Source organism: Salarias fasciatus, chromosome 17, assembly GCF_902148845.1.
Source record: "Salarias fasciatus chromosome 17, fSalaFa1.1, whole genome shotgun sequence".
NCBI lineage: Eukaryota > Metazoa > Chordata > Actinopteri > Blenniiformes > Blenniidae > Salarias > Salarias fasciatus.
Genome location: NC_043761.1, coordinates 15,597,815 through 15,624,486, shown reverse-complemented (window position 1 = coordinate 15,624,486; position 26,672 = coordinate 15,597,815). Strand labels below are relative to the sequence as shown.

Sequence of the window (26,672 nt, the reverse complement as noted above, 5' to 3'; positions counted from 1 at the left end):
CACAAAGAGCAACCTGGAGGTGAACATAAGAACCTGATTGTCCAAACGGCTACATTACTATATATATATGTAAATATATACATATATATATATATATATATATATATATATATATATATATATATATATATATATATATATATATATGTATGTGTGTATATATATATATATATATATATGTGTGTGTGTGTGTGTGTGTTTGTGTGTGTATATATGTTTGTATATGTATACATACAAATATTAGGGCTGTCGCGGTATACCGGTATTGATAATAATCGTGGTATTAAAAAATGAAATTTCAATATCGTGTTTAAAATGTGCATATGATAATATTGCATAGAGGATCTAGTGCCACTTGAAACATGTCGAAGTGGATTTTCAAAATCCGCTCCTGTTCTTCCGCCCTGCTTCGTCTCCCTCCTGCAGCACCCCAACCTCTCCCCCTCTCCTCAGATATAAACACAGCAGAGCAGCGGTAGCAGCACGGCTCCTAGCTAGCGTGGCTCCCAGTTAGCGAGCGTCATGAGTGAACTAAACATGTCAGCGGTGGCTGACAACAACAGCGAGACGCTCTATCCTAACCCGAAAAAAGTCAAGTCGGCAGTGTTGGAGTTTTTGGGTTCCTAAAAGTGGAAGCAGACAAGTTTGACGACACACCAATTCGCAAGAAATGCCTGAGCTAAAGCATCTGCGAAGGGGGGTAACACTGTGGATCCTCTGTTAATCAGTTCATCAGATTTTAATTGGTTGAGTGTAACTACACTTTTTGTTTGCAGTTGTACAGTTACTGTTCTCATATTGTTTCAACTCCTCATTTGACAGGTATTCTGATGGTAATTCATCTGGGAAAAGAGAAAACAAACAAAAATGAAATTAAAGATGAATCTGAATATTTGTACCATTATTAGTTAAATTTTTGCTGATATCGTGATGATATCGTAATTGTGACCTTTTTGGCCCATGATAATCGTGAAGAGAAAATTTGATATCGTGACAGCCCTAATGTCTATACGTATATATATATATATATATATATATATATATATATATATATATATATATATATATATATATATATGTATGTATATACATATATATTTGCAAACTGTATCAAATACACACAGCAAGTGAGCCTTCATTTGACATGAGTGGGAAACCCAGAGCCTCTGTCCAGCCATACAGGTTTGTTCAGTCACATGATTAGCCAATACAACAGGCATCTTGCCCCAAGCTACCAGAAGAGAAACAATTGTAACCACCAGTGCACCACTGAGAGACCCCACCCACAGAACAAATCAGCCTCAAAAGTAGGGTGACCATACGTCCTCTTTTACCAGGGTTTATGCCCACTTTTTACGTCCTGTCCGGGGCGTCTGGGCGGGTTTTTTTAAATTCAAGGAGATTTCCGGGGTTCACTGTTTCTCATAGCACATAAACGTAAATTGACCAGCGCTTTGCACACAATACTATGATACTTTGTTGTGCAACGTAAGTACCGAGAGGCGGTTTTGTGAGCCGATCTGCGCAGCGCACGCACACACACACACACTCACACACACACACACACACACACACAGAGACGGAGTGGAGCAGACGGGGCTGTTCAGACAGCGGAGCGCTCCTTCTTCTTCTTCTTCTTCTTCTTCTTCTTCTTCTTCTTCTTCTTCTTCTGTGTTGTTAACGGCAGATGGCACCATTTCAATATGCGCATTACCGCCTCCTATCGCTATAGAGTGGGATCACAGAACAATCTAAATTCTATTTATTAGCCCCGTTAGCACGAAGTATGAGATCAATGCATTCCGACTGTTTACAACACTATTTATGGAGAACTGATGAATTCCTTCTCTACTTAATTCGACAGCGGAGCAGGAAAATGCCAAAGCTTAAGAGTACCTTCTCAGATGAACTGCAAAAAAAAATTTCCAACATACCAAGATGAAAAATAGAATGTAGAAGAGAAGCAGGATGAAGAAAACAATTAAAGATTTAAAGTCTGTATCTTTTTTGTTTGTTAAGTTAGTATTTTGGTGAGACTCTTATATTCTTCTATCATATTACAGTTATTAAGAAATATATTGCTGAAGCTGGATTTTCTAACATAAGTGTTCATATTTAGAACATTATTTAATATTTATAAAGAATCTAAGAGAGTTGTTATTTTGTTACAAGTTTTTACATTTCATTTTATTTTGTTAAAGAAGTTAAATTTAAAGCATGTTCATCAACCTCTGAGAAGCCCACCTGCATTTGGTCCTGGTCCTGTTTTTTGAAATTCTAAATATGGTCACCCTACTCAAAACAGTACTGACCAATAGTAAGGGAGGCACGTCCGACATCATTAGGGTCATGTAAGGCCATTAATTAACCTCACATGCATATTTCCGGACTGTTGGAGGAAACCAGAGCGCTTGGAGGAGCCGGGTGGCCAGGACTGGGATGCAGAGTGAGTTAGGAGTGGTGTCTGTACAGGACACCAGACTGGAGACAGAACACAGAGTCAGACAAACGTATCAAGAACTGAGTGCTGAATCACCAGTCATACACTGACTGGGGTGAACGATGCTTTACACCCACGCTGGGTGAAGTCTGTTAAATGGAGCCACTGCCTATCAGGGAAACGATCCTCACCCGGCACCACTGGTGATACAATTCACAGCGATCAGCAACAGCTCTGTAAAAACAACTTGGCACCGCCTACCTGAACATGACACCAAATGACAATTTATGACAAGAAAACCTTCTGTTTCATTATATTTCAATGATCTTCAACAATTTAAACATGCATCTAAAGATTTGTTCATATTTACTTTGTTAAAGGTTTTGATTGTAGTTCTCAGACTCTGTTTTGTTGCCTGGCAGGTGTTGATCAACTGCTGTATCCGTGAGAAGAGGGCATTTATGACAGAGGGTGGTTCCTGCAGCGCTGCTGTCTGCGTCTGCCTCCATTCTACATCTGGCTCCTTTTATCTGATATTTAAATTCTGACAGCAGGATAAACTCTTGGACTTCATTGCTGTTTTCCACCACGTTCAGCCAAGGTAACACAACCTGTATTCTTTTTCTCTTCAAGAACTTGAAACAAATTGTTGATTTTAAGGCTTTAAGATTTTATCTTGTGATTATTTTTTTGTGTTTAGATGTGTTCAACAAAATCAATTTCCATTCTGAATCTTGACACAGAGGTGGGTTGAATGAACAGCAAATCTATACTAATTTTACAGGATTTCAAGTGTGATTCAGATGCCTTTAAACAAAAAAGCACATTCTTGTACAATTACAATGCTATTTTTTTTTTTTTTTTTTTTTTTTTTTTTAAATTAAACATCACAAAAGTGAATTATCTGTTAAAAAACAGTACGGACAAATATTAACACATGGCACTAATCAAACAAGTTAAAAACTATTCATAAAATTGATATTTTGTTTGTAAGAGGTCGATGGTGGTGCTTCGCTTTTATATGAAACTGTAAAGGTGTGTTTTATATTTAGATTAGATATCAGGTGCTGATCATGTTGCCAGGTCCAGATTAACACACTTTGGCTTGTTCCTTTTTTTCTGGAAAGCTGCTTGTAAACAACACAAGATTGTAGAACGTGTTCTGTAAAATGTGACTGCTTACTTTATGATGAAGTTTCTCTGTTTAATACTTCACCACACCTGTCCAAAGTGGCATCATTAACATGTCTCAGGTCGAGTCATAAACTTCACTCTGGGAGGGGCTCAGACACTCACACCTTCATTTAGTTGCTTTCAATGCCTGAAGTCTCAGATTGTAAGAAATGGCTCATTTTGGTATGCAGCAGAAGTTTGTTTTATAACATAAGATCATGCACATGAAAGAATTGCTAAATTCTCAAAGGTTTTTCATTTTTGTATGAAAATATCATGTAAATACAGCCTTTTATCAGTGAACAGCACTCTTTCTCTGCTTGAATGGTGGCCGTGAAGAACAATTTGTCCCAGCATAATCCAGTAAAACTACAAACAGGGCTCCACCTGACTGGGTAAATAGGTTTGACATGTATGAATGCTAAGTGCACATTGTCATTTTTGTCACAGTTCAGACACAGTTCATCTTTTTGTTTGTTGACATGGTCACTTTTCAAATGTTGAAACTCGCTGAGCTGCTTGAACAAGTCGCCGTAGCACGATATGTGTCCATCTCGCCTGGCAAAACTGGATCAGAAACCCGAGAGGCCAATCAGTGCACTCCAACAGCATTATAAGTGTGCTTGGCGGAAAAAGGGCCACCCGACGCGATGCATTGGGTGTTTCAAATAACTATATATTGTGGCAATCTCGACGAGCAGCCGAGTCAGCGAAGGAGGACTCAGTCTGCTCTTTAGTTTCACACAAGCACAGGAGTTTATTGTGAAAACAACCAACCCACAGTGCACACAATAGCGCCCTCCCCAGAGGCGCGCAGGCCATGTCAAACAAAATAAAAACAACAAAATAAAAGAACACAAAACGGTGGCAAACAGCCAGTGGCGGATTTAACAAATTTGGGGTCCAAAGCAAAGGCAGGAATGGGGCCCTCTGAAATGAGAAGACAACACACACGCCATTTTGATACTCACTAGTTGCTCATCTCCACACTTTGACAACTGACCCTCCCAAACAGGTGTCGACGTCGCCGTTACACTTGTTGGTTGTTGTGAATATTGTATTTTATTTTGATTCATACTAAGTTTGAACATGATAAATACCATGAACAGTAAAGCCTCAGCTGCAACATCTGTCTTATTAAAACCATCTGCACATAGGCGTCAGTTTAGGGGGTACGGGGGGATGTGCCCCCCCCCCCCCCCCCCCCACACACACACACACACACACACACCTCCACCTCACACAAATCCTTCACATGTAGCCATTGTAACCCCGGTTATTTTCAGTAGTAATTAACATTCCGATGCTCCTGAACGCACCATCCGCTGATTGCAGAGATGCACACAGACATTCACAAGGATTAAAAAAAATAATAATAACGTGCGGCTGCTCTAAATGTGCTCTGTTCCATTGGAACAGTTACTTGGGACCGAGTTGGTCGGGGCCGAGTTGATCGGGGGCCGACTTGGCTTGGGGCCGGCGAGGTCAGGGACAACTTGGATTGGGGCCGTGGTGGGTTGCTGCTGCTCGCCGCTGCCAAAGTGAAGTATGTATGTTGTCACTTTGGGGCATTTTGAGAGCAGCTTTCTGCTTTCCTCCTTTTTCCTCCTTTTTTCAGCACCGCTGGCATAGCTTCTTTTCATCGTCTTTTTCTTTTCTGTTCTTTTCTCTTCTTTGCTCTTCTCTTGTCTTTGCGCCGTTTGTTTTCGTATGTTTTGCTGCTGTCTTCCTGGATCCTCTCTGCACATGCGCAGTGAGATGGACTGATCCAATGTAGTGGAGACTGAAGGGGGGGCCCCGAGACACACATAATACAGTAAGCATTCTGCTGGCATTTTAGCGACAGGATTTCAATCAAAACATAATTAATGTGTACAAATAAGTAATAACTGTATTAACCATAAGTGTATGAGGAGTTTTATGGGGCCTCCAAGAACTTGGGGCCCTAGGCAACTGCCTAGTTTTGCCTAATGGTAAGTCCGTCCCTGCAAACAGCACACAATAATAAACAAACAATCACCACAAAAGGAAACACAGACAACCCCCCAAAACACACACAAACAGGCCCTGAACGGCCCCCGAACTCAGTCCCATTACCCATGGTGCCTTGTGGCGAACACAGTCAACAGGCAGTGGCCCTCAGCGGCCCCTATGGCCGCTACAATATATTTTCTATTATTTAAGAGGATAATATGAACTGGGAGGTCTCCTGAACCATGAAAGGTTTATTATTTTCGAGTCGAGCTTGTTTATTATTCTTTTTTTTTGTCCAGTGGTCACAATTTTTTTGATGATGTTAGTTTTTTGGTATCCCATCAGTCGGAAGGGCTAATTGTCATGGGTGCAGGTGGAAGGACCCACGCAGGCAGCCAGGTGGAGTTCAAACTCATTTATTTTCAGAAACAAGAACACAGGAACACAGGAATACAGGAATGCCGAGCCGACATGCAGGCAAGGACACAGAAGCACGCAGACAGACCTAAGGAGCCGACAAGACACACCAGGGGAGCAGGACTTAAATAGAGGGCCAGAGAGGTGCAACACATTAGGGTGGTAACGAGGCAGGAGCAGACAGAAACAGGTGGGGCAGGAGCAGCACAGGGGACAAACAAAACCATAACCGGCCCTGAGCGCCCCCACAAGGCTGCAGGGGCACAGGGCGTGACACTAATATTTTCCTCATGATTTATTCTAAGGAATCGTTTTATGTTGTTGGCTGACAGGAGCAGCTCTGACCACAGTCTGCATGAGGTTTGTATGATTCAGCAGGAAGTTTATATTATAATCCTTACACTCGTATGCACTGTATACTTTTTAAGTTTGTATATGTTAGTTAACAATTTAAAATAAAAGGGAACAGAAGATCACTGAAGCTTCTGCATGCAGCTTTGGATGCCTCAGGAACAAGCATCACCCCCCCACCCCCCCAAAACACTTCTGATGTAATACAAACACAAATGACCCCAAAACAATGTATTCTTTCACACTTTTTTCATGCGACACATGTTTAATAGTAATAGAAGCCCATTCTCAGCTGACCATTTGGTTTACTTAAGTTCCATAAATTCAGAAATATAACACTATTTTTTAAACCAGAAAAAGAATAGTATATAGTGTATAGTGATGCTATTGGGTTTAGGTTTAGGTTTGGGTTAGAGGAAATGAGACAGGTGTGGGCTCCTCATGAGAATTTCCTGCTCCGGTTGAGAGAAGTATGCCACTCTGGCTGTCATGGTGAATGTGTGATTCTGTTATCGATCACAATGGTCTATTTGAGAAATTATGTGTGCATGCTAATCCAGGATTGGTTTCACCTGGCTTGATGAATCTTTGTGTTCTCGTCCTGGCTCAGTCTTTAATGCAATCAATTAAGCCTGGGCCGTCTTGTTTTGGATTGGATCAGCCTGAATCAGTATTTTATCCTGGATGAACAAATCCTTCTTTAGTGCAACAGACTCCTGATGTTATTAGGTCAAAGTGTGTCCACATGATATTGGGTCTGTATGAAAAAAATCGCATAAGACCAAAGTGCAATATATGAATCAGTGTTGATTTTATGGTTGACAAAAGTAAGTAATTAAGTAAGTAGTTTATTTATATAGCACCTTTCACAGAGAAAAAGCCACAAAGTGCTTCACAGCATACATAAATAAGACAACAATTAAATACACATCGATAAATAAGCAACACTAAAAATGAGATCAAAACAGGCCCGAAAAACTACACAAATGCTTGAGAGAATAAAAAGGTTTTGAGTTGTGTCTTAAAAGTGTCAACAGTCACAACTGAAGTGAGAGTGGGAGATCGTTCCAGAGCCTGGGAGCAACGGCCTGGAATGATCGGGCTCTTCTTGTCTTGAACCGGGTACGTGGCACCTTTAAAAGATTCTGGTCCGCAGACCTTAAAGCCCTCACAGGGGAGTAGGGCTGGAGCAGGTCGCGAATATAAGAAGGAGCTTGTTCGGGCAAGGCCCGAAAGGTTAAAACCAAAATCTTAAAGTTGACTCCATAAGAAACTGGCAGCCAATGAAGCTCCTTCAAAATGGGAGAGATGCGGATCCATCTGTTTGTGCGGGTCAAAATTCATGCTGCAGAGTTTTGCACAAGTTGCAACCTCTAAAGCTCCTTCTTATTCAGGCATGAGAACAAGCTGTTGCAGTAGTCTGAACGCGATGAGACAAAAGCATGAATGATGAGCTCCAAATCATTGAATGAGGCCATTTTCCTAAGTTTGGAGATTTTTCTTAGTTGAAAGAAACAGTTTCTCATCAGCTGCTTGCAGTGCTGCACTAGAGACATTTCTTGACCTTATTAATTAAATTAAAGAACAGTGATATTCTCAATGCATTACAATTTAACAAATACTTAACTTTACTCATCACACCAATATTTCTACATATTTTTTTCTTTACGTGTCCAATATGTGACTTCCATTTCAACTTTTCATCAATGAATACTCCCTAAAAACTTAAATTCAGACACTCTTTCTATACAATTTCCATGTAAATTCAAGTTTACAATTTCTGGACTTTTTTGATTTGAAAACATCATAAACTTTGTTTTACTTACATTTAATGATCATTTATTTTTATTAAACCATCTCTGAAGCAGGACCATTTCTTCCTCAATCTTTTTTATTAATGTTTTTAAATTATTTCCAGACACAAAAAAATTTGTGTCATCTGCAAAAAGGACAAAGCACAACACTTTTAAAAAATCACAGAGGTCATTAATATATAAAATAAAAAGTTTGGGCCCTAATACTGAGCCTTGTGGAACTCCACACTGAATTGTTTGTAATTAAGATTGATAATTTGCAAATTCAACATATTGTTGTCTACTTTTTAAGTAACTAGCGACCCAATCTAATGCATTCAATGCCTTATGAAAAAAGCAGGTTTGTTTATGAATAGAGAATAAATGGTTTTTGCAAGAATCATGCCAATGAAATATTCCTTTGTTTATTTTTTCATACATGTGAATAGGCCCACAATTAATCAAAATAACATATAGGATAATGCACGGTATACTAGGTGCAGATATTCATAAATGAGTGTTTCACCGTTTGTGAACCTCGTCACACCTCACTATACTCCACAGTGGGTTTGCCACTCAGCATATCTGTAGTGTTAGAAAAGATGGTACACAAAGGAAATTTCTGCACCAGGAACCAACGTCCAGAAAATCCTTATAGGGAATGTATAAGATTGTGGTTGCTGAAGCCTAAATCCTTGCTGTGCATTCTTTGATTGAGGAAAGAAAAAAGTACCAAGAGATCTCACTTCAAGTTTACATTTATTCAGCTATATACGAGGGGGGACTCAAAAGTCCCCGGACTGTGGTTATAACTTTTAATTTTTTTATTTTCACATTCAGTCAACACTGTCACCTTCAAAGTACTCTCCTTCGGCTTGAATACAGCGCTGCAGCCAGGACTTCCATTGCTCAAAGCAGTCGGCAAATTTGTGCGTAATGATCGCTTTAAGAGCGTTCTTTGATTTTTTCTGCACCTCTTCCTCATCATCAAATCTCCGGCCCTTCAGTGCCTTTTTCATTCTTGGGAAGAGACAGAAGTTGCAAGATGCTAAATCGAGGGAATACGGCGGATGGAGCAGCAGGGCCATGCCGTTTTTCACCAGGAACTGTTTTACGCGCAGAGCCCTGTGCGCTGGCGCGTTGTCATGATGAAGCCACCAGTCCCCTCTCTCCCACAGCGCCGGCCGCTTCAGCCTGACCGCCTCCCGGAGCCGCCGCAGCACTTCGAGGTAAAAATCCTGGTTGACGGTTTGCCCGGGTGGCACAAACTCGCTGTGGACCGTCCCTTTGACATCAAAAAAGCAGGACAGCTTCGATTTTGCGGACATTTTCCTCTGTGCGGGAGGTGGAGGGTCGGCCGGAGCGAGGCGAGTCTTCGATGGACATCTGACCACTCTTAAAGTGCCCATAGACCTGTGTTCTCCCCAGAGCCTCATCTTTGTATGCGGTGTGGATCATGGTGAGTGTTTCTGGTGCCGTTTTTCCCAGTAGAAAACAAAATCGCGTTCCGCCATTTTCGGATTTTTTGAAGAAGGGAGCGGGACTGTAATAACATAAACACTGCCTGTGAGCTGTCTGTGCGTCTTTGGGAGGTGAAAATTTTCACAGTTATGCTTAAGGCTATGCTATAGCGACATATAATGGCCAAAAGTCTGAAATCTTTTTTTTTTATTTTATTTTTTATAAGTACAGTCCGGGAACTTTTGGGTCCCCCCTCGTACAACAACAACACCTGGAATGTCTTCACCTAAATTTGAGCATTCTCTCTCCTCCAGTGTCTCCCTTGGTCCTGGAACAGAGAGCCGATCCTCTGGCAATTCAGCTTAAAGAGCTTGTGTGAGGGCCCGCCTTCATGCATAGTTTATTACCTGCATCCTGCATCAACATGAGTCATCTGACTCCATCACCAGATGGCCTCATGTTTTCTATGGCTCCATGTTGGTCATCCTCTCATCCTGATTGTCCTTGATTATCCCCCCATAAACTTTACTGTAGCATCAACACAAAATATTTCATGTTCCCAAGAAAAACAGCTTCTTTCCCTTATCTTCACACACACAGCCCTCTCCGCAAAAACGCTGAAAGTTTAACCACCACTAACCCATAACATGCTGCCTTGTGTATCTATTTAGCATTAACGTTAGCTAATGTATACCAAATGCAGAGGACATATTTGACCTGCAACTTACTGTGTATGAAGTGTTTTGTCAAGGGATTTAAAAAACTCAATAATTGTTATTTCACACTTGAAAAAACTTCTCTGTATCGTTAATTTATTGCCAATTGTCTGGAGGGTGCAAACGTGCACCAGGCAAATGCAGAAAGTGAACCAAAGACAGTGACACAAAAATCGTGTTACATCTTGAGCTGATGAAGCAAACTTATCTGAAGCATTATGGAACTCATTGTCATAAAAACTATTTTTAAATTTGCATATTGTCCATGCAAGTAAAAAATAAACATAAAACCTTTAAGTTACAGGCGAAGAAGTTAGTCTAAACAAAGTGGTCTCAACTGGATTAGTGAAGAAATTCATTTGGAATCAGTTAAAACTGTTGAATATCTTTTCTGAATAAAAAAAAAAAAAAGTACTTTTCATTTTTCATTCTGTTGTGTACCTCTGGTTTGCCATCTTTAAATTTGTTAATTTCTTTTCATCAAATGAACTAGGAAATCTGAATCCACCATGGACAGAGCTTGGAAAGGACTACTGAAGTCTGGCATCATCTTTCTGACCTTGAGTCTTTTTGTCTACATATTTTATCACATCGACTTTCTGGAGGTGAGAACCTATAGTAAGCTTTGAGGATAGTGACTGCTATGTTGCACTTGAAGCAATATTATCAGATCTTATCAATCTTATCACACTGTACTACTGGATAAAATGTGTTTAAATCAAGCATAAAAGGAAAATTAAGTAACAATACTTTGGTTCTGCCAGTTTCAGAGAACACCAAATCCTCCATTCAAGAAAATAAGAGGTTCCAGTGATCCAGGCTCTAATCAAAACTACTGCACCTTCCGACCTTTGTCTCCCAAGGAGATTGATGAGGAAAACACTCTTTTAAATTCCATAGCTTGGCCAAATACTCCATCTGTGCCACTTCCTGTTTCACTGAATGACACCAGCAATGCAGCCCGCAGCAATTTTGTCATTCTCCCAAGGCCAGGAGGTGGATCGTGGCTCGTGGGGGATCAGCTGGAGGTCATGATCAAGATGTTTGACTTTAAGGGCCGTCCCAAGACTCATGGGGGAGATTTCTTCCTGGTTCGGCTACACAACCGGACAGTTGAAGCAGGGGTGGCAGGTCAAGTGGTGGATCATCTCAATGGCACCTACTCTGCTGTGTTCCTCTTACCCTGGGAAGGAAAGTCACAGATTGAGGTAATAAGTTCAATATTGTTGATATTTTTTGAATTTTTTGTGAATGGAAACATCTCAAACTGCTTTGTTTCTACATCTGAGAAAGTTTTTTTTTTTTTGTTTTGTTTTGTAACCTTTTGGGTGATATAACTTTAACTGTTGTCAGAATATCCACCCCTCACCAAAAATCTACGTTGAGTGATTGCATAATACCGTTTACCTCAGATGGCCATAAATCCATGCCTTAAACTGGAAATAAATGAAGCCATAGTTAGGCCGTACAGCAGGGGTGCTCAATCCTGTTCCTGGAGAGCCCCTATCCAGCATGTTTCAGTTATCTCCCTGCTTCAACCCACCTGAATCTAATGTTTCTATCATTGCCAAGCACCCAACAAACTCAGTGATGAGCCTGTCATTGCATGACAGCCTCATGCCTGTTATGCAATGACAGGTATGAGGCTGTCAGTCCCATCGCCATGTCTTCCATAGACAAAACAGAGGCTCAGGTCTCAGAGGTGGACTCATCCATCACCCACGTTGAAGTCACTGAGGTGGCAAGGCACCGGAGGGGTGGATGAGATTCGGCTTGACAATCTTTAGTCTCTGAATGTGCAGGCACTGTCTTGGTTGACAAGTCTCTGCAACATGGCATCATGGTTGGGGACAGTGGCTCTGGATTGGCTATAACTATAGAAGGGTCACACTACTCACCCTCCCCAGGAAAGGCTATTCTAAGGTACTGGAGAAGAGGTTCAGACCAATAATCGAACCTCGGTCTTCATCCTGGTCATGGAACACGAGACCAGCTCTATACCCTCCATATGGTGCTTGAGGGTTCGTGGCAGTTTGCCCAACCAGTCCACATGTGCATTGTGGATTTGGAGAAGGTGTTCGACCATGCTCCTCATAGTACATTGTGACGGGGACTTCGGGACTACAGAGTCTGGAGTCCGGGGCCCCTTGTTGAGGGTGGTCCGATCTCTGTATAACCGAAGTTGGAGCCTGGTTTGCATTGCTGGCAGTGAGTCTGACCTGTTCCCGGTGCATATTGGACTCTGGCAGGGCTGCCCTTTGTCACCAGTTCTATTCGTAATATTTTTGGACAGAATTTCTAGGTGCAGCCAGGGGCCTGAGGGGGTCCAGTTCGAGAACCAAAGGATTTCATCGCTGGTATTTTTCAGATGATGTTGTCCTGTTGACTTCATTGAACCCGGACCTACAACATGCACTGGGAGGAGGAGGGGTGGGGGTGGGGGGGTGGGGGGGGGGGGGGGGGGGTGTTTGCAGCCAAGTGGGAAGCAACAGCACCTCCCAATCTGAGGCCCTGGTCCTCAACCACATGAAGGTTATCTGCCCTATTTTGTGTTGGGTTACGTCACACCACAACTAATATGGATTTAGGTCTTGGAGAGAAAGTCACAAATCAAGAAATATTCATTGCTTAACTGCTAACTGCAACAACAACTTAGTAATTGCTTCTGAATATTTTATTTGGTTTTCTGTTCAATCAGGTAACATTGGTACATCCCAGTGAGGCAATCCCATTCCTGCAGCGATTTGCCGGTGAAAAGCCTAATGGAGTGGACTTCTACAGCACTTTTCATTCAGGCTTGCTCACTCAGAAAACCATGTGCAGTGTGTGTCTGCCTCCAACCCAGCAGCCACAGTGTAACTACACTGACCTCAATACAGGTGAGCTGTGGTTCTGCTACAAGCCACAGAATCTGAGCTGTGATGCCAGGATCAACCACTTCAGCATTTACCAAAACCCCCCCAAGGCCAAGGAGGACATACTCTTTAAAAAGTGAGTAGTTAACATGTCGATGACTCTTGAGCTAAATGACAGTGCAACTGAAGGAAATGGATAAATGGACCATCAAAAGTTTGGAGCAACAGTTTCTTGAGAACTGAAGTTTCACTTTGTTTATGCAGCACTGGTCTCAAGCAAGACACAGGTGCAACTTGCAAAACAGTTTTCAAACCTTTGAAATGCTTTTAGTTTTGCTGTCCACCAATTTAAATATGTTTGCTCTGCTTTAGTGGTGTCACCATGAATGTTGGTATTCCAGCTTCAGGACCTGCTCATGTCACTGTTTTCCCAAAAATGAAAGGTAAGTTCATTTTTTAATTCCAAGCAACATGCCTTGCCAACAATGTATTGTTAAAATGAAATGGACAAAGTCACAGTCACAATCAGTACTGTACTGGAATATATATTAAGAGGATTATAAATTCCATCCATCCATCCATCTTCCACCACTTATCCGGGACCGGGTCGCGGGGGCAGCAGTCTCAGCAGAGATGCCCAGACTTCCTTGTCTCCAGACACTTCCTCCAGCTCTTCCGGGAGGATCCCAAGGCGTTCCCAGGCCAGCCGAGAGATATAGTCTCTCCAGCATGTCCTGGGTCTTCCCCGGGGTCTCCTCCCGGTGGGACATGCCCGGAAAACCTCCCCAGGGAGGCGTCCAGGAGGCATCCTAAACAGATGCCCGAGCCACCTCAGCTGGGCCCTCTCGATGTGGATGAGTAGCGGCTCTACTCCAAGGTCCTCCCTGGTGACTGAGCTCCTCACCCTATCTCTAAGGGAGCGCCCAGCCATCCTACGGAGGAAGCTCATTTCAGCTGCTTGTATCCGGGATCTTGTACTTTCGGTCATGACCCAAAGCTCAGGACCATAGATGAGGGTGGGAACGTAGACTGACCGGTAAATCGAGAGCTTCGCCTTTCCGCTCAGCTCCCTCTTCACCACAACGCACCGATACAGCGACCGCATTTTTGCGGCCGCTGCACCGATCCATCTGTCAATTTCGCCCTCCATTCGTCCCCAACTTGTGAACAAGACCCCAAGATACTTTAACTCCTCCACTTGGGCTAGGGTCTCTCCACCAACCTGGAGAGGGCAAGCCACCTTGTTCCGGTTGAGGACCATGGCCTTGGATTTGGAGGTGCTGATCCTCATCCCTGTCGCTTCACACTTGGCTGCAAACCACCCCAATGCATGCTGTAGGTCCAGGTTCGATGGAGCCAACAGGACAGCATCATCTGCAAAAAGCGAAGATGAAATCCTGTGGTCCCCAAACCGGACCCCCTCCGGCCCCTGGGTGCACCTAGAAATTCTGTCCATAACAATGATGAACAGAACCGGTGACAAAGGGCAGCCCTGCCGGAGTCCAACATGCACCGGAAACAGGTCCAACTTACTGCCGGCAATGCGGACCAGACTCTTACTCCAGTCATACAGAGACCGGACGGCCCTGAACAAGGGGCCCCAGACTCCGTATTCCCAGAGTACCCCCCACAAGGAACCGCGAGGGACGCAGTCGAATGCCTTCTCCAAATCCACAAAACACATGTGAACTGGTTGGGCGAACTCCCATGAACCCTCTAGCACCCCATCGAGGGTATAGAGCTGGTCCAGTGTTCCACGACCAGGACAAAAACCGCATTGTTCCTCCTGGATCTGAGGTTCGACTATCGGTCAAATCCTCCTCTCTAGTACCCTGGCATAGACTTTCCCAGGGAGGCTGAGGAGTGTGACCCCCAATAGTTGGAGCACATCCTCTGGTCCCCCTTTTTAAACAGGGGGACCACCAATCCAGAGGCACGCCCCCCGACCGCCACATGATGTTACAGAGACGTGTCAACCAAGACAGTCCCTGCACATCCAGAGACTTAAGGTACTCAGGGCGAATCTCGTCCACCCCCGGTGCCTTGCCACGAAGGAGCTTACCAACAACTTTGGTGACTTCAGCTTGGGTGATGGATGAGTCCACCTCTGAGACCTCAGCCTCTGCTTCCTCCATGGAAGACGTGGCGACGGGATTGAGGAGGTCCTCGAAGTATTCCTTCCACCGTCCTATGATATCCCCAGTTGAGGTCAGCAACTCCCCACTTCCACTATAAACAGTGTTAGTGGAGACCTGCTGTCCCCTCCTGAGGCGCCGATGGTTTGCCAGAATTTCTTCGAGGCCGACCGATAATTTTCCTCCATGGCCTCCCCGAACTCCTCCCAGACCCGAGTTTTTGCCTCCACAACCAGTCGGGCTGCAGTTCGCTTGGCCTGCCGGTACCTGTCAGCTGCTTCTGGAGTCCCATGAGCCAACAAGGCCCGATAGGACTCCTTCTTCAGCTTGACGGCAGCCCTTACTTCCGGTGTCCACCACCGGGTTCGGGGGTTGCCGCCGCGACTGGCACTGGAGACCTTATGACCACAGGTCCAGGCAGCTGCTTCGACAGTGGAGGTGGAGAACATGGTCCACTCGGACTCAATGTCCCCAGCCTCCCTCGGACATGAGAGAAGCTTTCCCAGAGGTGGGAGTTGAAAACCATGCTGACAGAGGGTTCCACCAGACGTTCCCAGTAGACCCTCACAACACGTTTGGATCTGCCAAGTCTGTCTGGTTTCCTTCTCCGCCAGCGAATCCAACTCACCACCAGGTGGTGATCGGTCGACAGCTCTGCTCCTCTCTTCACCTGAGTGTCCAGAACACACGGCCGGAGGTCAGATGAAACGGCAACAAAGTCGATTATCAGCCTCCGACCTCGGGTGTCCTGGTGCCAAGTGCACTACCCCTTAAACATGGGACGTCATATGGACATCCAGATCATGTCCATATTGCGTCGGTCCGTCCAAGACCAATTATCGACCTATTTTGGACGTCCAAAATAGGTGCGGTATTTGGACGTCTTATTATTACCCAATTTCGACGTCCAGATGACGTTGAAGATCTGGACGTCGAAATTAGGACCCAATATCGACGTCTACATGCGGTTGAACATTCGAAAGTCGGGGGAAACTTTATGTTCCTTGATTAAAAGTGTTTACCATCTGAAAGAGATGAGATGACGTATTATGTATGAAACGGGTTTTGATGTATTTTATTTTTGTTTTATTTTGAAGGGCGACAGACAGGAAGTTCTGTGTCTGTGTTCACTTATTGGCTGCCATAATGTATATTAGCTTGACTGAGTGAACCCGGAAGTGGAGGTGTGTCAGATGTGTACGCTTTACTGCGAAAACCACGGAGCTGGAGACGCTGCTGTCGGGCTAATTAAGTGTTTTTCCCTTAATCGCTGGTCCAGCGGTTGTCGGGGAACCCTGATTCCTCTTTTGTGGACCGACGGTAGTCTGGATCCACCTTGGACCGGCCGGTCACAGTCCCTTTTGAGGGCAGTCAGCACCATAGCATGCTGGCACAGCGGATGGAGGAAGAGTTAGCTGCAGATTCGTCACTGGTCCGGTATTTTGAGTACTGTGAAGTTTTCGCAATAAAACCTGTTTAAAAAGAATTGGATTGTGATCGTAGTTTCCTGTACCTGTGAATTTTGCTGTACCTTGGCTTGTCAGGAGGTTGGATGCCGTCTTTATGCATTTCGAGTTAGCATCTGCTGGTGATTGATTCAAATGAAGTAATAGGAAAATAACCTTGGGCTCAAAACAACGTTGATAGTAAATGGTTGAAGTTGTGTCGTAAACTCACTGTGGATTCAACATTGAAATATCAACATTCTTCAGATGTATATACTCGTCAGTATTTTTAAAATAGTTATAAAAATTTTCCTGAAATATGTCAGTTGAAAAACAACGTTATTTCAACATCCAGACAACGTTGATAATTTACCATTGGAAAAGTGTTTATGTGAATGTTAACCCCGCCTTGTATTTATTTTTCTTTGAGTCTGTTTGTTTTCATTGTCTCGTAAAGATAGAATTATGTCTAACAAAAGAGCGGCCCAAGCGGTTAAATTTAGTACGTAATTTCATCAAATTGTGAACTTTGGAGAAACACATATACATTTTTAAAACCACCACTTTATTTTAGGATAAGTAGTATTCCGCAAAATAGTGGTCACCCTCCCGTTTACAAATGGTTTGCTCAATAAACTAACAGCTCAACAGGTAAGGCTGAAGATCGGCGAACAGTAAGTCATGAGTTCGAATCTCGAGTGTCACCCATCTGTAATAACTTCCTGAATGAATATGCCGCGAATTCGGTCCGCAAACCCGGAGATTAGGTTTTGGTCAACTTAAATTATATTTTCCCCTCTTTTTTTGGCCCTTGTCTGAAGGTCCTGGTGACGTCGATACCCGACGTCGAAATTACGTAAAAAAAAAGACGTCATCTGGCGTTACATTCTGCACCTTGTGGGGACGTTGCTGGGACGTCCAACAATGACCTTAAAAAGACGTTGATTCAACGTCTTTTTGCTCAGTGGGTAATGGACACCCCTGTGCTTGAACATGGTGTTTGTTATGGACAAACTGTGACTAGCGGGTGCCTAGCGACCCGATCCTCAGACACAGAGACTCGCTCTGGGGACATGGAATGTCATCTCGTTTGGGGGGGGGGGGGGGGGGGGGGGCTTGTGAGGGAGGTTGAGAGGTACCGGCTAGATATAGTCGGACTCACCTCCACACACAGCCTGGGCTCTGGAACCCAATCTCTCGAGAAGGGCTGGTGCTGGACAGTGCTCCGACTGGGGACTCCACTGTTCTACTGGGGGACTTCAACGCCCACATGGGGAGTGACAGTGAGACCTGGAGGCGGTGACTGGGACACACGGCCTCCCCGATATGAACCTGAGTGGTGTTTTGTTATTGGATTATAAATTCACTTTTCAAAAATATGACCCAGAAAAACATGAATAAACCTCACCCAAAAACATGTTTTCTGACCTGGCCATGAAACAACAGACCGACTCTTTACTCTCTCACAGATTATCAGGAGTTCATGTCCTTTTGTCCTTTATGACTATAATAATACATTTTATTTCAAAGCGCCTTTCAGCGAACTCAAGGACACTTTACAAAGTTAAAACAACAATGAGAGGAACAATAATAATAATAATAAATAAATAAAATCATAGGTAACAACACAGCAAATAATGTCGGTAAGGAACTGAGAATAGTAGGAGACAACTAAGTGGAGTATGCAGATCTGAACAGATGGGTTTTAAGTCTGGACTTGAAGAGGGGCAGAGAGTTCAGATTACGGAGGTCCGGGGGGAGAGAGTTCCAGAGCTGGGGAGCAGAGCGGCTGAAGGCCCTGCTCCCCATGGTGCTGAGGCGGGCAGGGGGCACAGTGAGGTGGATGGAGGAGGAGGATCTGAGGGAGCGAGCTGGAGTGGAGATGTGGAGGAGGTCACACAGATATGGGGGTGCGAGGTTATTGATGACCTTAAAAGTGAACAGTAGAATTTTGAAATGAATCCTATGCTTGACCGGGAGCCAGTGCAGGTGCTGGAGAATGGGGGTGATGTGGTGGTGAGAAGGGGTCTTTGAGATGATTCGAGCAGCTGAATTCTGGACCAGTTGAAGTTTATGGAGTGATTTCTGAGGGAGGCCGAAAAGGAGAGCATTACAATAATCGATACGGGAGGTTACAAGGCTGTGGACAAGGATGGAGGCAGCGTGAGGAGTGAGGGAGGGACGGAGGTGATTGATATTGCGGAGGTGAAAGTAAGCAGACTGAGTAATGCAATTTATGTGAGACTGGAAGGACAGAGTGCTGTCGAGCACTATGTCTCCAAGATGTCTTGTGGGCGGTGCTTTGGGAGTATAGCGTATCGAAACTGCTGCTGCACGCTATCGGTCTGTTTACTCAGCATTATGCCTGACTTGTTCAAGGAGGGCACTGGACTCCCCCAGTAAGGCTGGGCAATTTTATCGATTCTGTGATATAAATCGATATTTTTTTTCGCCAGAAAGTATCGATCTTTCAGCCGCAAGTATCGATAGATTAAGTCTCATTCAAATCCCGCTTGTTCCGTCCTGCACTCTGCTCGCTGCCCCCTTCCCCTGCTCCGTCTGCTTTGCAGGAAGAGCAATTAGGTCAGCCAGCCACTGGTGTCGCTGTAGCACTTCTAGTAAGTTACCCACAGAAGAAGAAAGAGCAAGAAGGATCGAGAAAATGGCAGACAATTTAACTCCAGCGCCGCCGTGTCTTAAACCCGAGCGCCCCCCAATTGGGGGCCTGGCAGCAAGCATTTCAGAGATTGTCTAATAATATGGATTATTTCTCACAGAATGTCATGATGCTTAAACAGCAGAACCTGGTCTAACCGAATATATCAGCCATTATAACATTAACGCTATTATAAGGCTAAATGAATTATGAACCATATTCGTGATCGTGTCAACCCACTCGCCGAAATATTGATCGTAGCGCTATGAAACATGATACAATTCACACAAACAGCCTCTCAGACGAGAGCTGAGACTCCGCTGGTTACAACCATACCACTCAAAGCCGTCTAAAACCACAGAATCTGCCAGAAAATGCCACTAAAACAGCCAACAGCAAGATCGCGTTTTCAAACTGCGGTAAAAAAAAATCGCCTCTTACCTGGACTTTTGTCCATATAGAGTCCGAATTATGCGGTTATTGTCCATCGGGATCACTTAGCTTAGCCACTTAGCCACCTCTGACGTCAATCCGGGCGTAAAACTGACCCCCAGTTAGCCTCAAGGAGCTCTGTGATTGGTCAGCGCCATACAGTTTGTCTGCGCCATGACGGTGTTTTGCTTGTTCTGATTGGCTAACAGAGCTGTCAATCACATGTCGGTGACCCCTGCTGCATTCTATTGGCTCAGACGAATCTAATGACGTACGGGGTGTCTGTATTCATGAAGCCGCTGCGGAGCTGGGAGCCTGTATACAGAGGAGGCTTTACGCACGGAGCGTCCTGCTGAGCGTAAACAGACGCTCTGTGTGAATTTCCACTGCAGTCACGCCAGAGACTGCTCTGTTTGGATGTTTTGAACCTCAGCAGTGATATAAAAGTGAAAAATATGATTTGGTACATTAGAAAATTCAGATTTCACAAATGGCACCACAGTGTGCCAAAGTGTGCCATCGCCTGACCTGTCTGTACTAAAACCTATCAAATGTTGTTCTGCTTCACTTTCACAGAGTCATCCTTTGCAGAGAGAGTGTTCATATATTTGTCTATGATCTGATGGAGGTTTAGAGCTGCAGCTGGATTTTTCCAAAGAGATGATCACATTGAAAGTGCTTTTTTTTTTTTAGGCGAGACTGAAAATTTTTCATTTGTGCTGTGTTCCATCTTCAGTCACACTTAACCAGTAACATATATACTGATATTTACACATCTGGACAAATCTTACAAGTGTTCACTTTATGAGGAGACAGTAACCACTCAAATAGGCCTAGTTATTACAGTGTTATACTCTTTTTAGTTTGGTATGTCATTTTTGAGAAGAGGCTCTGAAAAATAGCCCAGGGCTTAAAGGGTTACATCAGATGTTTTAAAAAGTTTTAAAAAGAAGAAAGAAAGTGTTGATTTGGACAAAAATTTTGCGGTTTGCAAGCTGTGTCACACAAACGTCAAATACTCAGGAAATACAACGAACCTACGGGCGCACCTCAAACGTCACCAGTGAGTTAAATGTGTTCAAATGGCACGTTGTTACTTGAATTATTGGCTGTTTTAGAGTAACCAAGGTACTATGTTTACTAACTGGGTGGCTAGAGGGATACCCTCAGAAGTTAAATGTGAAGTTAAAAAAAACTGTAAAAGAAACTGTTCAGAACAGGCCACTTGCTGCAATTTTCAATGTGCACTGGAATGCTGTTGCACTTTATTCACCTCACAAAGGCTTGCAAGCCACAGTTTGCACTGTTTCAATTAAAAATACATTTTCTCGCCACGTCTTTGATTCACTTTGTGCAGCATTTGCAAGCTGTAGACTCTCTCTGCATAGTCAGAGCCATATATTGTGTATTTGATGCATTCTTTTTTCAGTTCGGTTAAATCAATCCAAGTCAATGGAACAGTAACAAGATGTCACCAAAATCACACTTTCCCCTGAAAATCTTGCAGAAAATGATGTTAGTTTAACAAATCGTATCGAGTTGCATCGAATCGTATCGGATCATATCGTTGGCCGAAAATCGTGATATATATCATATCGTGAGCTGAATATCGTGTATCGTATCGTATCGTCAAATGAGTGTATCGCTACAGCCCTATCCCCCAGGGTTGTACTTTGTCACCCCTTCTGTTCATGATTTTCACAATCAGGTTGTCAATGGGCAGCCGAGGCCAGGAGGGCATCATGTGGGGCTGCTGGAGGGTGACATCTCAGTTTTGTCAAATGATCTTGTCTTCTAGGCAGGAATATTTCATTACTGAGTGTGCTACAATTGGGATGTGGATCAGTTCCTCTTCTGGGGTTTATACATTGAGATCTGCCACAGAGCAGGACAGGTGGCTGCAGCAATGAGACCACTTCTACCACACTGATATGGCGAAGAGGGAGCTGAGCTGTAAAACCAAGTTCTCTGTTTATTTGTCATCAGTTTTCATGACAGATTCAGAGTTCAGCCATCTGGGAAAAGACTCAAAGTCATTTCACGAGTCTTCCATATTAAGAGGAGCCAGTTGTGACATTTAAGCTGAAGTTGACTTTAGCTCCTGTTACCTTCTGTTATAGCTATATGTTGCAAACCTGTGCATACATATTGAAAATTGTCCAGGCATGTATGGGTTTGAAATGTTCGCTTCTTTTATCACGTCTGCAACAGGACACAGGAGCACACATTGCCATGCATACACTTTCGTTCCAGCTGCACTGAGCAATGTCTATTAACACATCACTAACAATTATATTTTAAAAATTGTAAGCATCTATTAACACAGTTTCACACTCTCACACACTTGATTAGCACACACTTCAACCTGTTGGCTTCTCGTGGCTATTCCTTTCTGAACCTTTCAAACGTGAACCATATAATCGCGGGTCTTTATTGCACTTTCAACACACTAATTACTGTCGGGATTTCACTTATGGGCATTCTCTCTTACAGGCACACACATATTCATTCATCACAGTGCAGTGTCACTTACTCACTTCCACCACTCACCTGCGACAGAACACAGGAGCACACCTCAGCATTGCCATGCATACACTTTAGCTCCAGCTACACTGAGCAATGAGCATCCTAAGGACCCCTGCTGGTGCCTTTGCTGCCCCCAAAAGTGTCTGTTCACCTGAACCTGCTCAGTAAACCACACAACCCTTTTCTCTGTAGTACTCTGACCAAGGTGCATTAACTATACATGACAACTTAACAATTAACAAGTATACACAATTGAAATGACAAAATATGAACAAAATATGGGAGTGTCCACTGTTCCACACAGACACGGCTGTGGCCCTCACATATATAAGAGAAGGATGGATATTTCTCTCCACAAATTTGCAAAGAATTTAAGAATTATTTATGACTGTCCATGGAAATATGTGGTAGTTTTCTTTGATGACAAGCAAGACACGAAGAAAATTGATGCATGTGCTGAAAAAAACATCTGAAAATGATTGGATAATCAAATGAAATGAAATGCTGAAATTTGAAAAAAATCAATTCATATGCCAACAAGATGTAACCTTTTGATAGGTGAACTTGCAGCGACCACAAACAAGGACATACCTGGACCTGCTGGTTACTATTACAAAGGTCTGTGGAGTTCACTGAGTGGCGCCACAGTTAAACGGTTCAATAACGCCTCTGCCATCAGCCAGTGCCTCAAAGACAAGGTGGTTCACATGTATGGAGACTCTACAGTCAGGCAGTGGTTAGAATTCCTCTCTCGAGAACTATCAGGTAATTTCCCTAAATGAACTTGTCGCACATTCAATTTAGTTGTTGATCTTAACTTTCATCTTCTCTGTTCTAATTCTTTCAGATCTCAAGGTATATAACCTGCACAACATGAAGCAGTCTGGACCTTATGTGGCACTGGACTATGCCAGAAACATCTTTGTGACATACCGCTGCCATGGCCTTCCTATTCGTATTGTGCCTTCACCAGTAACAGAGCTGCATTATGTTGCCAATGAACTCGACGGAATAACTGGAGGGAAGACCACAGTTGTAGTTTTTGGTGTCTGGGCGCATTTTACCACTTTCCCCATCAAGTACTACATCCGTCGATTAATGAGTATCCGTAAGGCAGTTGTCCGACTACTAGCCAGAGCTCCAGCTACTCGAATTATTATCCGGACGGCAAACCTGAAAAACTCTCCAAGCCCCTTTTCAGCACAGCTTGGTGGTGACTGGCCTTCACTGCAACGTGACAAGATACTCAGGACCATGTTTAAGGGAATGGATGTTTATTTCGTGGACGCCTGGGAGATGACTGTGGCTCACTATCTCAAGCATGACATCCACCCACCCCGTCCCATCATTAAGAACATGATTGATGTTGTTTTGTCATATATTTGCCCTTCAAAATAAGGGTAGGTGTATTGTGTTCTTCTGAAAAAACAAAAATGTAACAAACATGCTTTCTGATGTTTAGGTTATTTTATGTGCTTAAACAAATGTAATTGGATATTTGTTATTGGTGTGGCAGAGTTACTATTTTCTATTCACGGTGTGATACATTGTGGACATAAGAGTTAGTGCAATGTGTTATAGGAAGTGGAGAAGAGGAGATGATTAAATATAGGAATTGCACTTGACCGTGTACTGCTTGATTTCTTTTCCCGCAACCCAAAATATTGTGAGTGAAGAGATTAATTGATACTTCTCAGGCCAGCAGTACACAAACTTTCTCAATGATTTGTCACCTGTGGTATGCCATGTAAATTTCACTAATTTTCAATTTCAATGAAGTTGCAGAATCCAGAGTTTCTGAACAGATTTCCTGAACTGTCTCAACCAGACAACTTAATGCAGGGCTACTCAACCCTGGTCCTCGTGGGCCGCAGTCCAGCATGTTTTAGATGTTTCCCTCTTCCAACACAGCTGATTCAAATGATCAGGATCGTTATCAGCCTGAAACATGGAGTTGTTAGCATGTCCCATCCACTAACATGGAGCTGTGAGCATCTGCCATCTACTAACATGGAGTTGTTAGCATTTCCCATCCAATAAGATGGAGTTGTTAGCGTCTCTCATCCACTAACATGGAGCTGTTAGCTTCTCCCATCTGCTTTTGAGAGTCACTGAATGAAGGCACTGAGTGTCACAGTTTGATTGACAGCTGCTGTCAGCTGTGTAACTGCACTGTACGCCCATATATGGTCATGTCCATTAGAGTGGGAGAGAGGAGAAAATAAAAGTTTCTGTTTGGGAAACAACTGCTCCTTGTTCCTTTCCTGTTTGGCAAAACTGAAGAAAAAATATCACGTTTGATAGGAAAATTAGTTGTCTTTCAGTTGGTGAGGCTTTCAGAGCAGTCAGACTTTTAGTTTGGACCGTAGGGGCCTCAGTTTGTGAGAAACGCAAGATTTTTCCCCATCCGGCTCCATTATAACCGAGAGCAAAAAAATGCAGAGCGCACACCTTTTCATACCTGTGAAAACGTACATATAACATGATATTTTCCCCAATTATGTTACATCATCTTATTCGGGAGAACCTGGTGAGGCTTTAAGTGTGCTCGGTTTGTTGATAGGAGTCATGGTTTAGCCACAACCTCCAGTTGTTCGAGGTGCTGAATAAAGGCAACTTTTTTCTTTTTTTCCCCATTATAACGGATGAGGGCCAGAGCAAGGCAGGATTTCAGACTTCCAACTTTGAATGCTAATAAAATCCACACCGTAAGACTTTTGACAAAGTTGTTCATAACTTTTGTAGAGAAATTGGTCCTCTATCACGTTGTGTGACTCTTATGTCTGTACGACAAACGGTCTCGGAGGAGATAATTTTTTTGTGAGGAGTGATTTTGAGCAAAATTTTACTTTGAAAGGGAAATCCCGGACTCCCTGTTGGATTTAGGTCAGGGGTGTCAGCGCGTGAATTTTAGATCTCGATGAGACGAACGCGTCAACGTTGGTTTGATCTCTCTGCGACATTCCTACGGGTCATGGCCACCATGCCCGGAGGGCAAGGTCTCTATTGTTATTCGTCCGTTTATTGTTCTCCTGGTTCTCTATTATACTAACGCCCAAACAAACGCGAATTTGACCCCCTAAACATGCACGAAAACTCACCAGCGCCAAAGTCCAAATGTGGATGAGGAGTGGGCGGAGCTGGTTTAAGAGGCTACTCTCTTTCTACTCTGTCCCCTTTCTGTCCTCTCTCTGTCTCCTCTCCATATCCTCTCTGTCCTCTCTGTCTCCTCTTTGTCTCCTGTCTACACCTCCTCTCTGTCCTCTCTCCGTGCCATCTGTCTCCTCTGTCTCCCCTCTCTGATAGTGATATAATATATTCTTGCAGGCTGGATACAGCTGAAATGCGGGCTGGAAGTTTGATGTCTGCTCAATGTAGCAAAACTTTTCCACCTTGAGTGGTACCGACAAGTGAAATTTTGGCTTCTGGCCATATTCCTCTTCAATGTGGATGAAACTTTTGGGGCTTAAAAAGCTCCTTTTCCACAGTGACGGTACGGTTCAGGTCTGGTAAGATCGGATCGGATAAGCGCGCGTTTCCATTGCCAGTGGTGACGTTATAAGGGTGACGAGCCGTGACCAACCGCGACCATTTTCGGTCCTGCTCGCAAGCAGCTACCACCCGTACTGTGCCGGATATGGTAGGGAGGGACTTGAGCACCCCTGTCTGCTGATTGGTCCGTGAAATGTGCCACTCTAGCTAGCCCGCGAAAGAGCCAACCATCTCTGATGATCTCATCTCTGATGATGAACCGTTGTTCAGGACGTGCTCCGCGGACTCTCGGCCAAAAATGTCGACCGAAAATTGGTGTAACGGCGAAGTCGAAGCCCTCCTTGGAATTGTCGGCGAGGAGGACATACAACGGGACCTCGATGGCACCGTGCGCAACCAGAAGACCTTTATTGTGATTTCTGGTCGCATGAGGGAGCTGGGGTTCGACCGCACAGCTGAGCAGTGCCGCGCAAAGTTAAAGAAACTGCGTGGTGACTACTGCAAAGTGAAGGACCACAACAGCTGGAGTGGGTTCCACAGAAAGAACTGGTGGTGGTTGGATTTGATAGACGCCATTTGTCGAAACAGACCGGCCACCCAAGGGAGGGACGCCACAGCGGAGTGCGACGAAGCCTGTTGCCGATCACTTGTGGACGGCGAGGGTGAGTTGTGCAATTCTTAACTGTGCTTTCAACCACCAGTGTTGCCTTGCAGTAATCCAGGATTTCACTCCGTGCTTTCCGTCTTAAATTTACATTTATGTGCAGCGCTAGCTAGTAGCTAGCACGCAGCTAAGCCGGTTAGCT

The 26,672-nt window shown here is 43.9% G+C and overlaps 1 protein-coding gene across 7 annotated transcripts; it reads left to right on the top strand.

The window, feature by feature from the left end:
• The first annotated feature begins 2,923 nt into the window (after window positions 1–2,923).
• LOC115404122 (NXPE family member 3-like) lies at window positions 2,924–24,309 on the top strand. Of its 7 annotated transcripts, none has more exons than XM_030113315.1 (8): window positions 3,023–3,041; window positions 3,141–3,185; window positions 10,819–10,930; window positions 11,090–11,533; window positions 13,024–13,316; window positions 13,553–13,623; window positions 22,933–23,139; window positions 23,222–24,309. In XM_030113315.1, exons 3-8 carry the CDS (start codon window positions 10,835–10,837, stop codon window positions 23,770–23,772), a joined length of 1,662 nt encoding a protein of 553 aa, XP_029969175.1. In that variant the 5' UTR covers window positions 3,023–3,041; window positions 3,141–3,185; window positions 10,819–10,834; the 3' UTR covers window positions 23,773–24,309. The 7 variants fall into 7 exon arrangements, with proteins under 7 accessions (XP_029969174.1, XP_029969175.1, XP_029969177.1 ...); XM_030113317.1 differs by lacking the exons at window positions 3,023–3,041; window positions 3,141–3,185 and adding an exon at window positions 8,493–9,607 and having other exon boundaries at window positions 11,090–11,129; window positions 11,226–11,533; XM_030113314.1 differs by lacking the exon at window positions 3,141–3,185 and having other exon boundaries at window positions 2,924–3,041.
• The last annotated feature ends 2,363 nt before the right edge of the window (window positions 24,310–26,672 follow it).